General features: G+C 44.2%; 1 protein-coding gene across 2 annotated transcripts in view; it reads right to left on the minus strand.

Annotated features, from left to right (window-relative positions):
* Positions 1–13,167, minus strand: part of LOC126525097 (tumor protein p63-regulated gene 1-like protein) — a 45,244-nt gene that overhangs the window by 18,930 nt on the left and 13,147 nt on the right. The window contains exons 5-6 of one of the 2 annotated variants that reach the window (XM_050173157.3): positions 8,106–8,300; positions 1,812–1,875 (exon numbers count right to left, since the gene is read on the minus strand). In XM_050173157.3, coding sequence (XP_050029114.2) covers positions 1,812–1,875; positions 8,106–8,300 — 259 coding nt within the window. The remainder of the gene's footprint in view (positions 1–1,811; positions 1,876–8,105; positions 8,301–13,167) is intronic. The other variant, XM_050173158.3, reaches the window with a different exon arrangement.

The following is a 13,167-nucleotide window of genomic DNA, read 5'->3' on the forward strand; positions in this document are numbered from 1 at the left end:
GCGTTTTTTTTTTGTACCATCAGTCTGACGCCATTGTCGTGATTCCACTGTCGTCACTCTAGCCTCACTATCTCACTCTGGTCATGCCGTCATTGTCACACCTTTTGCTCCAACCTAGTCTCCCAAGTTGTCTAATAGCTTGGGTCACTAGATATGTGCTCAAAGTCGTGATGTTATAGTGGTCCTTGCCTGATCATCATTTCAGCTTCATCATTCGAGTCGCACCATGCTATCATTATCTCACCATTGTCACCATACTGTCATTATACGGCAAAACCTTGTTATGGAAATAAATGTGAGAAAAAACATACTAACTGGAAAAACGTAAGATCCGGAGTCACAAGAAAATTCACAGGTTCTACTGTGGTTGACATATAATGCGAGGTGTGCAAATTGTAGCAGCACGAGACGCCGATGCGTATAGGACCTTTGTGGCCCAAGATGCATGTTCTCGTTTTTGTGGCTTCAGAAAGCCTTGTGCTCCTCAATTTTGACGCGAGTCAGCAGCTTCTTCGAGCACGGCATTTTGATGGGAGGTTGTGATGTGCCCACTCGGCAGGAATTGTTGCCGCATGAAATGCCAATGCGCGTTGAGTCGGCGGGGCCCAAGCGACCACAGATGCACGTTGTCATTTTCCTATTGCATAGTGCTTTAAGACGGCGACAGGAAATGAAATCGAGCGAGTGGGTGACACCGAAACATGATGCTTGCAATGCCGCCAGCGGAAAGCATATCATACAGTCACAATTTGGCGGTGCACTGAACGTTGGTGACAAAAAATTGTGTTTTCCAGGAACATATGAAGTGGTAAAAAACAAGCATATCTGTAGTATTGGGTCATTTTCTCAGTTCTCGATCATGAACATTGGCGCCAGGAAATTGTACGTAACAGGTTCATATCAACAAGGTTCTACTGTATATCCACTCATTGCCATAACGCCATCATGATGCCATCGGGGTCCTTCCACTTTCATCACACCAGATTCACCATCCAATTCTCATCATGCCATCGTCGTCCATCAGTTTCCATCAAGTCATCACAGTTGTCGTCCAACCATCATTGACATCCCATTGTCCTCATACTGTGGTCGTGCCATCGTCGTAGTTGTGTTGTCATCATATATTGGTCCTCATGTATTCGTTGTCATATCACTGTTGTGATGCAGTTGCGGTTGTTCCATTACTGTCATTCTAACTTCGTCACTAGACTCTCAACATCCGTCATCTTTGCACCATCGTCATCATAGAGACCACTGTCATAGACAAATGTCATAGAGACCACTGTTGCTGCACAAAACTCTTAAAACCTTCTTCTGGTTGAGAAAACATAAAAGGTGTATTGTAAGGTTGCAAGCAATGCACATAGAACCATTTCAGCATAGTCGTTCTGCCAGTTGACAGCCTCAAACCTACCCCAGTTTTGTCAAATGCATCTATTATTTTCAATCCAACATCATTCCCGCAAGCCTCTCTTACACAGAAACTAAGTAGTGTCAAAAGAACAAGGGCATAGGAAGCAGGACAATGCACGACAATATTCACATAATAAGTGCAGCACTATCACATTATCTACTTGTCCTTGTCCATTAGCACTGCTCATTTTCCTAGTATGAGACCAACCAGCCTTGCCAATTTCTCTTTCACCATTTCGACAATAAGTGTCTAGATTTCTCGCACGTGCAAAGTTCTGTGCCTGAAAAAGTTGCTGAAAGCACTGGTGTTTGCAGTGGGAAACAGGAGCTCATCCCAAAGCTAGTTTGCTGTCAGCTTTTTCCAGCACTGCAACAGAAAGCGATAAATAGACACGTACCTTAAGGACAGGCAGCTGGGTGCCCTGGTCCCACATGCAACGGACTCCTTCCTGGTTGCGAGGACTGCAAGGCAAAGCAAGGGCAAAGCTTTCGCGACTGCCTTTGGTGAACTGGCAAATGCAAACTAGCCAGTGAATGCTGACATGTTAATAACTTCACCCTATGCACTGCACTACTGAAAGCAGCAAAAGAGAAAACCAACTGTGGGAAGAAAGAAAAGTCGCAATGTTCACTTGTCTTGCCTCGTAGTAGCTGGAACTGGTGTATCTCACTACAGTAGAATATAGTTGATACAATTCAGCTTAATACGTTTTTCGGGATAATACGTTTTTTTCCTCCTTTTCCTGGTCAACGTCCCATAGGAGCAATGTATTTTCATACGGTTACTGCGATCATGTTTTCACCTGAAATAGAAGAAAAACTGCAGAAGTGAGCTTTTACTGGTATTTCTAAAAATCATAGCTTTAGATTGCAGTGTACTAGCTTAAATATCATTCCAATGACTGACGAACAACATGTTGAGTCCCAGCCACACTGGAGGAAGAACGAACACAACGCACAGCCGGTGGTCAAACACCGCTGCGGTGGTGTGGCCATACCGATTGGCAGTGTACCACTGCTCAGTTGAGTGATGAAACGGTGCGGCTTTTTTAAGTATGAAATGCTTTTAGCGCTCGTTGTCGGCGACCTTCAAGTGAACCTGAAGCAAAAGCCAGAGTCGTTATTTGGGTACTCAAACGAGAGCATCCAGGCAAGTTGCGAGAACAAAATGAGATCCTCCGGGCAACAAGTCAAGATCTCATTCCATATGCTACTTACTTCCCAAACAAGTTATAAAAATATTGCTTCTGAGTCCTTCCAAATGTTTGTTTACGATATCAATCAAGCTGCGACTTCTAGTATGCTGAAGCTTTATTTGTCATTTCCAATACAGTCGATCCCAAATATATCTAACTTGAAGGGGATTGCGAAATAGTTCGATATATTGATAATACGAAATATAAGATGCACACGTCAAAAGCATCTATAACAACAAAGGTTGGGATGCGCACACGACACACTCCAGAGCAACTGGACTGCACTGCCTTCAGCTTAACATCGGCTTTGTTCTTGAGGACCGTACTCAGGGTGTTGCGCGGAATTCCGAACGCCGCGGCGACCGACGACTTTTTCTCGCCAGCCTCCACCCATTGAATGATGTCTGCCTTTGTTGAAAAATCCAAATTCTTGCGTTTTTTTTGGAGCCATGGCTCCGGAACGCGTGCCAAAAGAGGAAAGAAAAATGCGCTGCACCACACGAGTCTCAAGCCTTCGCATTGGCCTCGTGAATAAAAGGAACAAAGTGAATCGAAAGACGCACCGCTTCGCGTCTCCGCACTACCACAAGCCCAAGCTGCACTAACCTCGTTCGTCTCGCTGCGCCAGCGGTGTCAACCAACCAAAACACAGGAAACGGGCGCCTGCGGTCAGCGTGGTTTCTCCCTTTCACTTCCCTTTCACACCCAATCGCACTCCAAGTGCTCCTCGTCACGTGCCTTTTACCCACACGCCCGTTTCTCAGAGTGCGGGGCGGCGCGCGTGAGATCGCGGGAACATCGCGAGATCTTCGTGAGGAGAAGCGCACTTGCGGGGGTGGGATGCGATGGGAGAAGCGCCCTTGCAGGGGTGGGGTATGGTGGGAGAAGCGCAATTGCCGGGCGCAGCTCAGCACGGAGTTCGATACATCGATATGCCGGTGCACGGAAGTTCTATATACGCGAACAATAGCGCTATACTTTTGCATGGGGTTGCCAAGGGGATTTTTCAACTGTTCAATATAGGCAATAATTCGATATATCTGGGTTCGATATATCTGGGATCGACTGTAGTGACCTTCAAAAGGCAGATACAGGCCACTATACACTTGATTGTCATCTTTTGGCGCTGAAACAGAGCTGCCTGCTCTCTTTTGCCAGCGCACCGCGGATGGCTGTTTGACCAAGACAGGACTTGCAATGAGGCTGAGGCTCTATGCATGACAGGAAACTATTCTGTCTATATGGACCAGTGTGCAGTATGGTGTGGTGCGGTGTGGTGTGCTGTTGCAAACATGCACCACACCCATTTTAAGATTGTGGCTAGTATCATCTCCAACCAAGCTGTTTTGCCGGCAGCCATTTCATGCTTACATCTACTCTCGATTACGGGAGAGCTAGTATTATTCTTCACTTCCAGAAAAGTTTATTACAGACATTAAAAATAAGAAAGTTCAGCGCAATCCGATCAGCTATTTCAATGTAGGTGAATAAAAGTGCGTTGGTTGCGGTTCGCGTGGCGTTGAGCAGTGGTATTCCACATAACACGTTATGCGGAGCAGTATCACTTGACGCCACACGAACCTTTGCCATTGAGTTTGTGAGCGAGTAGACTTATTTTCACACATTTTGGCGCTCCCTTTCGATAATACGATTTTTGGATGATACATTTTATTTTCCGGTTCGCGTGAAGCTCGCATCAAAAGTATTGCATTGCATTTGCACCAACACTTGAATGGGAATTTAGAGAAAAAGAAACACTAAATACCTTTAAAGTGACAAAAAATTTCTTTCAGAACTCTATTCTGGTTGATTTCGTGGCAAGACTAGAAAATGAAGCTCAAAGTCTCATTTTTTTTCAATTTCGCATCAAAACCGATTTGCCCGTACATCAGTCTGACATCATAAATTTCAAAAAATTGGTTTTTCATATTTGGGCCTTTCCGGTTCAGCAAAAATTCTTGGAAGTTGCTATGATCAGTCTTTACATCGTTTAGAATACAATGTTGTCCGTCTATACCAATGAATATTTAACTAGGCCCGATCTGAGGCCATCAAAACCTATGATGCCACGGCAAGCTGGTACAGGATCTTCAAGGCAGAGCAGGAACTTCAAGGCAGCAGTGCTGCTACATGTCTGTCACGTTTGTGTCTTTCATGCACTACCAAGGACCTCAGTCACAGTAAGAGTGGTATTTTTGGTATTGTACAAGGGCACTTTGCTACTACAGCTCCAGTTATTTTGCTCTTGAGTGTCACTTCAAGAGAGGGAGCTTGACTAGCTTGTTATAAATATTTCAATGCATAATACACCAATGCTAAAACAAAATGAGGTACAGCAAGATTTTTCCTGTGTCTGCCCTGCATAAATCTTACTAGGCCCCCTTCAATCTTAGTGCCATCAAATAGAGCATATGAAGAACGCTCAAGCAGCAGTTTACTGTGACAAACTTTGACCAGTGGCATTGGTAACCTAGGTAACCCTTGGGGTGACTTCAGCACTGCAACTGATAGTGTTTTTATAGCAGTAGCTGTTATAGGTTCTTTCAGCTCACAACATGAACATATGCCAATCCATGAGTTCCACCGCACAACTGGCTGCCTTACACAACTTCCATAGTTGCTTCAATTAGCTGTGTTAGGGCTGCCTAGATATTTCTTCAACAGTTGCAATGAAGTAACAGTAGTGACAAAGAACAGGTGATGTCTACATAATGGCAGCCACGTCACCAACGCACTTCCGGCACCAGCTGCCTTGCAGTATCCCTGCCCTGGTAAGCTGAGATTAACTGTTCTTTTTGGCGCCAGCTCTTGGACCTGCACACCTTCTGATGCCCAAAGTCGATTTCAGTAGAACAAACTTAGATTTTTCATTCACACAAGCTCATGTGCAGTGTGCTTCCCTTGTCTGAGGAGAAGTGGTGACAGCACAGTAAGCTAAAAGACTGGTTATTGAGATTGTGAAATGAAACTCTGCTGCTGTAGTCGAATGATACAATCTGAGGCCATGCAGAAACCTGACACAAGCTTGAAACTTGGTCACACTGCCATGAAGTAGGGCTGCACATTATAAAGATGCAGTTCTGGCGTATCACTTCCTGACCTGTTTGAGCAACACCAGGATGCCAACACAGAACACACAGGTATGTTTATTCTCTCTTCCTCTTGATGCTCTGCTCAAAATGCTTTTCATACATCTCAAAGAGCCATTGTTGGAGCAGATTGCAGAGTGTGATGTGGACATCACACCAATGCAAGCATTTTCCTTCTAGCCCAATGCATATATCACTATTAAAACAAACCTGGGTGTTATGTTCAATGTCGTAAGGAGTACCTTTGTAGTAAAGGACATCATAAATGGGCACCCCCTGGCTGCTTTCCAAAGCAACTGGGCCTCAAGACAACTTTAAGCGATGCAAACATTCGAGTCCATCTTGTAAACAAAGCCATTACATAACAGATAACTACAACGGCATACCATCTATACCACAGTCATCCACTGCTAAAAGGTAATTTATGGAAATTAATTGCAAAGCACTACCAGAGCAAATGCTTGGTGCCACCATCAATAGCAGAAGCCGTTTCACCGTGAAGCTAGTCTATGCATGAGGTTGCCATGATGACAAGGTGATCACAGTGAACAGTCTTAGGAGGAAGCTTTAGCTCAGGCCCACCCCCAATGTGACCTATTTAAATACATGTAAAACACAAAAACGTTGTTCTGAGATAATCCCTCGACCGATTTTAATGAAATTTGTTGCATTTGAGAGAGAAAGTTCAATTCTAGTGACTGTTGGAAGCAGAATTTCGGTTTAGGGCCTGAATTTTGTTAAAAAGATTTTCAAAAACTTGCAAGTTCGAAAATACTAGAAGCACGAAGTTCACAAATTAATAGCTCTGCGTCAAGAACAGATATTGCGGTTCTGTAAATGGCACCCATTAGATCATTAAAAGCAGACAAATTGAATGTGCCATTTTGTATCTTACGTGAAATTGTTATGTCGTGTATAAGGGTTCTGCAAACGCTGTATTTCCATATTACTAGATCTTTTGAGATTCATGTGTGGCATATCAATGTTTTCCGCTTTAGATGTACTATTAGCTGCAATTCACAGAATTGTGATATCATTTTTCATTGCCGAGTTACAGAGTTTTAATCTTGATATCTTTGTTTTCTAAAAATTTTCGATTTTCATCAATTTTCAATAAAAGATTGATGAGCTAAATCGAATATTCGAAACCAACAGTCACTAGATTTTAAGGTTTCCTTTTAAATGCAACAAATCTCGTCAAATTTGGTGCAGTGGTTGCCGAGAAAAACGAATTCTCATTTTACATGTATTTAGATAGGAGCACCCGAGCTAAAGCTTCCCCTTAAGAATCAGCCATAGAAACAAGTCATCACAGAAGCCAAGCAGGTACAGAGCTACTGCTGTTAAGGGTTGCACTGAGATTCTGCTCTAGCCCTCTATAATTTATTTTTTTCCCAATATGACAGCAATAAACTTTGTATATGTTAATGTTGCCCCTCTATTTCTGCAGTAATTATTCAGTGCACAGAGCGCAGTTAACTTTTGGTTGCAGGTCAGCATTAAGCCATTCAATTTATTACCATCTCTTATATTTCTTTTTTGTAGTGTTTCTGAGTAATAAAAAACTTGGTTCCAAATGAAACAGACTGTAGCTTTATAAGGACACAAGAGAACAAAGTTTCCGACCAAATATACAAGCCTTTTAATGAAGTGCCAAAAAATGGGGCCATTGTAAGTCCAATTATACTCAGCCGATGATGCCCAGTGTCGGGCTAACGTGACCTGCCAATCGTTCCATCTGCACTGGCCATGATTTCTGTGCTGCTACTGTTTTCAAACTGAGGCCTCACCATACATGCACAAGTTCAGAAAAAGGTAGCATGAGCCACCGACAGACACTGCACAATAGAAGAAAAGGAAAGGCTTAAGTGAAAGCAAAATGAGGTGAAAGGAAGAAAAGAAAGAGTACAGGGAGAAAATGGTTTCTTTCTCACACCGGTTGAAAGCAACCATTAATAAACAGAAGTTCAACATCTGTATCGCTTGTACCTTTTGTGATAACTATGCAGTGAAGACTGAGTAAATACCCACAAATTTATCTGCAAGATCATTATGTACAGTGCCCACAGAATGAAACGGGTCAATTTAGGGCTAAGTAATGTGCACACTTTCGTTTCCAGTGGCTGCAGTTTGTGTAAAAAAAAATCACAGAAAATAAAGTGAAGAGTTTCTAGCAGTCGAATTTCACGATACATCTAGATCGAATTACTCACTACATCAACCTCACGAACACTTCTTTTTTTTTGCAAATTCAGTATACATGGGTGTGATTTCACCCACTCATGCCCCAGAATGAGAGCACATCTGCTGAAAGCTGTTGAGACTTCCCCAAATCTATTTCGGCACAATGGCACAGACACACATAGTGGTGAGAGAAAGGGAAGTGAGAGAAGGAGAAGTAAAAGACCTGTTAGGAGAAGAAGAGGAGGAGAGAGCAGAGGCAGCAGGAAAGAGTGGCGTGGCCTCCTCCGCCTCGAAATCGCCACAGCCCGCGAGCACGTCTTGGCCAGGGGGCGCAGCAGCATGGGGCAAGCCACTGCCACCCCGACGCCTCGGGGACACCAGCCGATTGCGCACCGTGTCCATCACGGAACTGAGCTTCCTACGCGACGACCGGAACATGCAGGTCACTTGGGTAACAAGCGACCAACGTCGCAGCGTTTCCGACAGCAAGCAAGAAAAAGTGTGCCACGAACGGCCAATCCCAAGAACTTGTTGTTCCACAAAAGCTTCTCAACACAAGGGACGTCATCACAACTATACTCTGTTCCATACATAACAGTCAACGCTGTGGAAGCTACGCAAGAAGTTCGGTCAAGCAAATGTATAACTCCGTGTGCCCCGTGCATGCTTCGCTGCACGCCAACAGCGTTCGCACGCACGAGCATGCCCGTGAGGCTTCTCGCGATGGGTTGCAAATAAAAAGAACCCAAACAAACAGCAAAAGTAAAAATGATCTAAAACAACGCATTAGCAGCTGTATGCCACAGTGTGTTTGTTTCTAATGATTGAAACTTGTTTAATTCAATACTGAGCCTATAAAAAAACAGTTGTGCACAATTGCGGTAAAAAAATATCGAACTATATCTAAGTATGAACAAAGCCACCGCAAGAAGTCTCTACAGCTTCCAGAGCACTGACTGCTATGTATGGAATGGAGTATAATATAGTTCCACTCCAGTCTTTCTGCATCGCAGAAATACCCACCTTTGACCATTACAGTACATCTATAAGAATTGCAGTCTTAGAGTGCACTTGCTTTCCAAAAAAACTGTCCCGCACCAAGGCGCTGCCCATAGAAGTCAGTGCATTCAAGTCCGCAATGTGTACAAGCGGGTACTACTTTTAAAATTCATTTGTACAGGAACCAAATGTTAGAGAGGTGCGTTACCTGGCATAAGTTAGCGGCACAGAGAGCAGTACATGCAGCAAAAGTTTCTCGAAAGACATAAAGAGAAAAAAAAAAATACAATACAGCTGAAGCTGCCCCTTAACAAACGAGTACAGGTCCTTCGTCCCCAATGCTAAAATCTATTATGGCCCTCACAAGGGACTGGTGAAAAAACTGCCAAGACAGCTTCGCAACCTCTCTCGTTTTGGCCAAGCATTTGATCACAATAAAATTGACAAACAGAAACTACTAATACGGCTCTACTTAGTTATTTTAGTCAGCATTCCTTTCCCTACATGATTCTTGTGAGAACGCAAGCTTAATGTGCTTATGATGTGTTATTCTTCTAAAAGAAATACAAGCAAACAAAAAAGATCCAAAGGCTTTACATTGTTCCCCTTTCTTCAGGATTACACAGGAACTTCTGAGACTGATTTCTCACCGTCTGATGCCAAAGACTCTCAGTGGTTACGGGATTCCACATCTGAGTGCAAGGTCATGAGTTCGATTCCCATCCAGCCTTTCTGCAATCCAAAGGGAGCCAAACAACAAAGCTCTCATGCAGTGAGCCTCAAGTGCCCATTAAAATATCTCAAGCAGTCAAGACTGATCCCAGGGCCATACACTACTAGTAGTAGTGGTAGTAATGGCATTACAAGTATAGCAGCAGTAAAGATGCGACACGACATGCAACTTCAGCTGCAGCATGCTCCTGGACCATAGATCTGAACTGTGCCCTCGTAAAGCACTTATGCACTCGAACCTCGGTATAACGATGTTGAAGGGGCAGGCGAAATTACTTCATCATAACCGTTATTTCGTTATAACCATTGTTGCCATTTACTGCAATGCATGTCCTACGGGGTGCACAATTGTAAACATGTACTGAAAAGAAGATGGCCTTGTGGCCCGCAGAGCCACACGGCCACGCGTGCGATGAAATTGTCATAAAACAACAAAATAATCTTCGGCATGTCACGCGACTTCTTAGAACCTGATGTGACAGCCTTTATAGATAGTTCCCTTCTGTTCTATTGTGATGGTCTTTTGCGTCAGCTTTCCACTTGGCTCGTCGTGGTCGAGCAGCACGTGGCACACAACACAGCACTCCTCTGTGTCATCGAGGAGCTAAGCGAATTTCGTTGGCTTGGCTTGGCCAGCTCATGGCCTCCGAGATCGCACCGATGCCAATGCAATTTTGTAGGCCACGCCCAACTGCCTGCAAGCGGTGCATCACAGCGAGAGGGGGAGAAGTGAATGTATCGCCTACGTTAGGAAGAGTTGTGCGTACAAAAGGACAAACACAGGGAAAGAAAATGAAGCCTGGCCTGAGCGTGACTTCCGAAATTGCGCCGGGGTGGTCTCCGAGGCCAGCCCAGCTGCGGGTGCCTGCGCGGCGTGCCTTACTGAAATAGGGAAGTGAATGCACTATTGTAACACATCGCCGCGCGTAGGTGCTCAGCAAGAAGCGACTCGCGCAGGCTTGAGTGTGACCCTCAAATTTGCACCGGGGACATTTCAGAAGCCGCTGCCAGTTGAGCCTGCTTGTTCGACGCGTCGCGAAGAAGTGAATGCGCTAATGTTTCGCACCTCCACATGAAGTCGTGCAGCCAGACACGCACAAGAAAGAAAGGTAGTGGAGAAGTACGATAGTGAACTGCGGCTTGTCTGCAAGTGCACAGCTATGCATGGCGGTGAGAAAGACCAGTGTTGCTCAGTGACGTATTTGACGCGGGGACACGAGAGTTATGAATTGCCGGGGTGAACAAGTTCCGAATGCTGCCGAAAACGATGTACTTGGCGTGCAACGGTCGGATATATTTTCGGAGACAAATCTAGTTCATTATATCCACTGGTCACCTAATTTGACTTCCTTAAAATCAGGTTTTAACACATGGATTTCTACGGGGATTTCAAGAGGAATTTCATTTACTTTGTTATATCCATTATTTCATTACACCCCATTTCGTTATAACGAGTTCGAGTGTAGTAACATTCCTGTGGGATACAGCCCCAATAAGATTCTGTAAAATAACTGTTATGTTGGTGGACATATTGCACGCATGTGTATGTGCTTTGTTTTTCTCTAACTCCCTTTCTCTCAACCCTCACCATTTTGCTTGATGCAGAATGCCAAGCCTGTTGCAAGGCTAACCCTTCCAGTATCATTAAACTTTCTCTCTATATCTAGTAGTATAAGTTGTATACGAGTAGTAATGTAGTAGTAAAAGTATTTAAGTATTTTACTATACGAAATAGTGCAAAGGAGGAATTGGGGAAATTCTTGCCGACTGCAGTGCATCTCTCTAGTGTTATGTTCGACACCTGAACAATGGTGGTCAACAGAGGGACTAGAGAAAATGGGATTAACGGATAGAAAATGAGAATAAGATATAGGCTAAAGAGCAGACAGCAAGGAGACTATGTGTATATATTGTGACGCAGCAGTTATCACGACGTTTATTCTGTGTCAAAGATGCGGCGAACCGACCACGCCCACAGCACGGATCACACTCGAGAGCCAGCCCCACAAGCGATGATAAAGAAGAACCCCATAAGAACCCCACATGATGATGATCATGTACAGATGACAAAGAATAGCTTATAAATTCCCACAATATATAGACGACTCTTGTTACAACAGACCCTGATTATCCGACAAAAAAAACGTCCATTTTATACGAAGTCCGTAATATCCAAGATACCTCCCTTCCGAAACTTTCATCGCGATATCTACAACTTTACTGCAAATAGTGAGTCGCGAATGCAGAAACTAAGAAACAAAAAAAAAAAAAAAGTCGCAGTTCCACCCGAAAGGCAAAGCATCGATTACGATGGCAAATTCGGCAGATAAGCGTGGTAGCAGCAGCGAGCGAATTGAACTTCGCGCTGTTTCCAGCTTCAACATGAACTAAACTTTGGAAGCACCACACATATGAAGCTACCGGCACTGGATGCACTTTGTGCACATCGCAGATGGCTTTCAAGATACGCCGCCCGTGCAGCCGCGCCGTTAACAGCAGCTACCGGAGTAGAATCCCCCCCTTTCTTTCCCTCAACTCGCCCCCGCGCGTCACACGCGAAAGACGGCGCGCTTCTCCTCCGCTTTCCTCCTTTCCTCGCGTGCACATTATTGAGCCGCAATCGTCGGCTGACCCTCTCAAGTCAGCTGCCAGCCCGTGTCGACATGGTAAAAGTCCATTTTATGCGCCCGATTTTGAAAAAAATTCCTGCTAACTTCCTCCGCTGTAGCCGATAGTCCATTGTAGCGCAGTCCGTTAAAAGCGAAATTCATTGCATTAATAAAATAGGTAGAACAAACTAAGGCTGATATGGTCCATTATATTCGAAAGTCTGTTGTGTGCGGGTCCATTGTAACGAGCGTAGACTGTATATGCAGGGTGTCCCATCTAACTTGGACCAAGCTTTTAAACATACCCAAGAGCTCCAGAGAAATCGTACTGACTGCATAGTAGCCGTAGTCGTATGTACTTATGGCCAGTATTTCTTTCATCACGAAGTATTAATTAATTACTTTTAATTAGTGAACTTCTTAATTATTGCTTGAATCGCAGACATATTAATTACAATGTTGTAGGGCACATTAAATAACCTCCGAATCAAGCATTTATTTCGTGCTGAAGTGGTCCTGGTTGTTTTTTCCAAGAAAAAACAAAAGCCCACGAAATACGCCAAATACGAATTATATGCGCACTCGCATGCCCTACTCAAGCGGCTACAAGCAACCATTGAAAGATATTTGGCTGCATTCTCTTATCGCCACATCATACAAGGCTCCACTACGCTTATCGATGCGTCAGCGGCATGTTCTCTTGAAGCCGCAACCATCACATAGCATAAAGCCCTGTATCGAGCTGCCGCCGCTAGTAAAGCCGTGTATCTGTGGCTATTCGCTTGGGGGCGCTTGAGTAGCGGCGCGCAAGCGCGTATCTATTTCGTATTTTGGCTGTTTCGCATGCTTTTGTTTTTTCTCGGAAAAACCAACGAGGCAAAGCTGAACACTAAAGAAATGCTTGATTCGGAGGTTACTTGAGGTGGCCTACAACTTTGTAATTGA

Source organism: Dermacentor andersoni, chromosome 3 (genome assembly GCF_023375885.2).
Source record: "Dermacentor andersoni chromosome 3, qqDerAnde1_hic_scaffold, whole genome shotgun sequence".
Lineage (NCBI taxonomy): Eukaryota > Metazoa > Arthropoda > Arachnida > Ixodida > Ixodidae > Dermacentor > Dermacentor andersoni.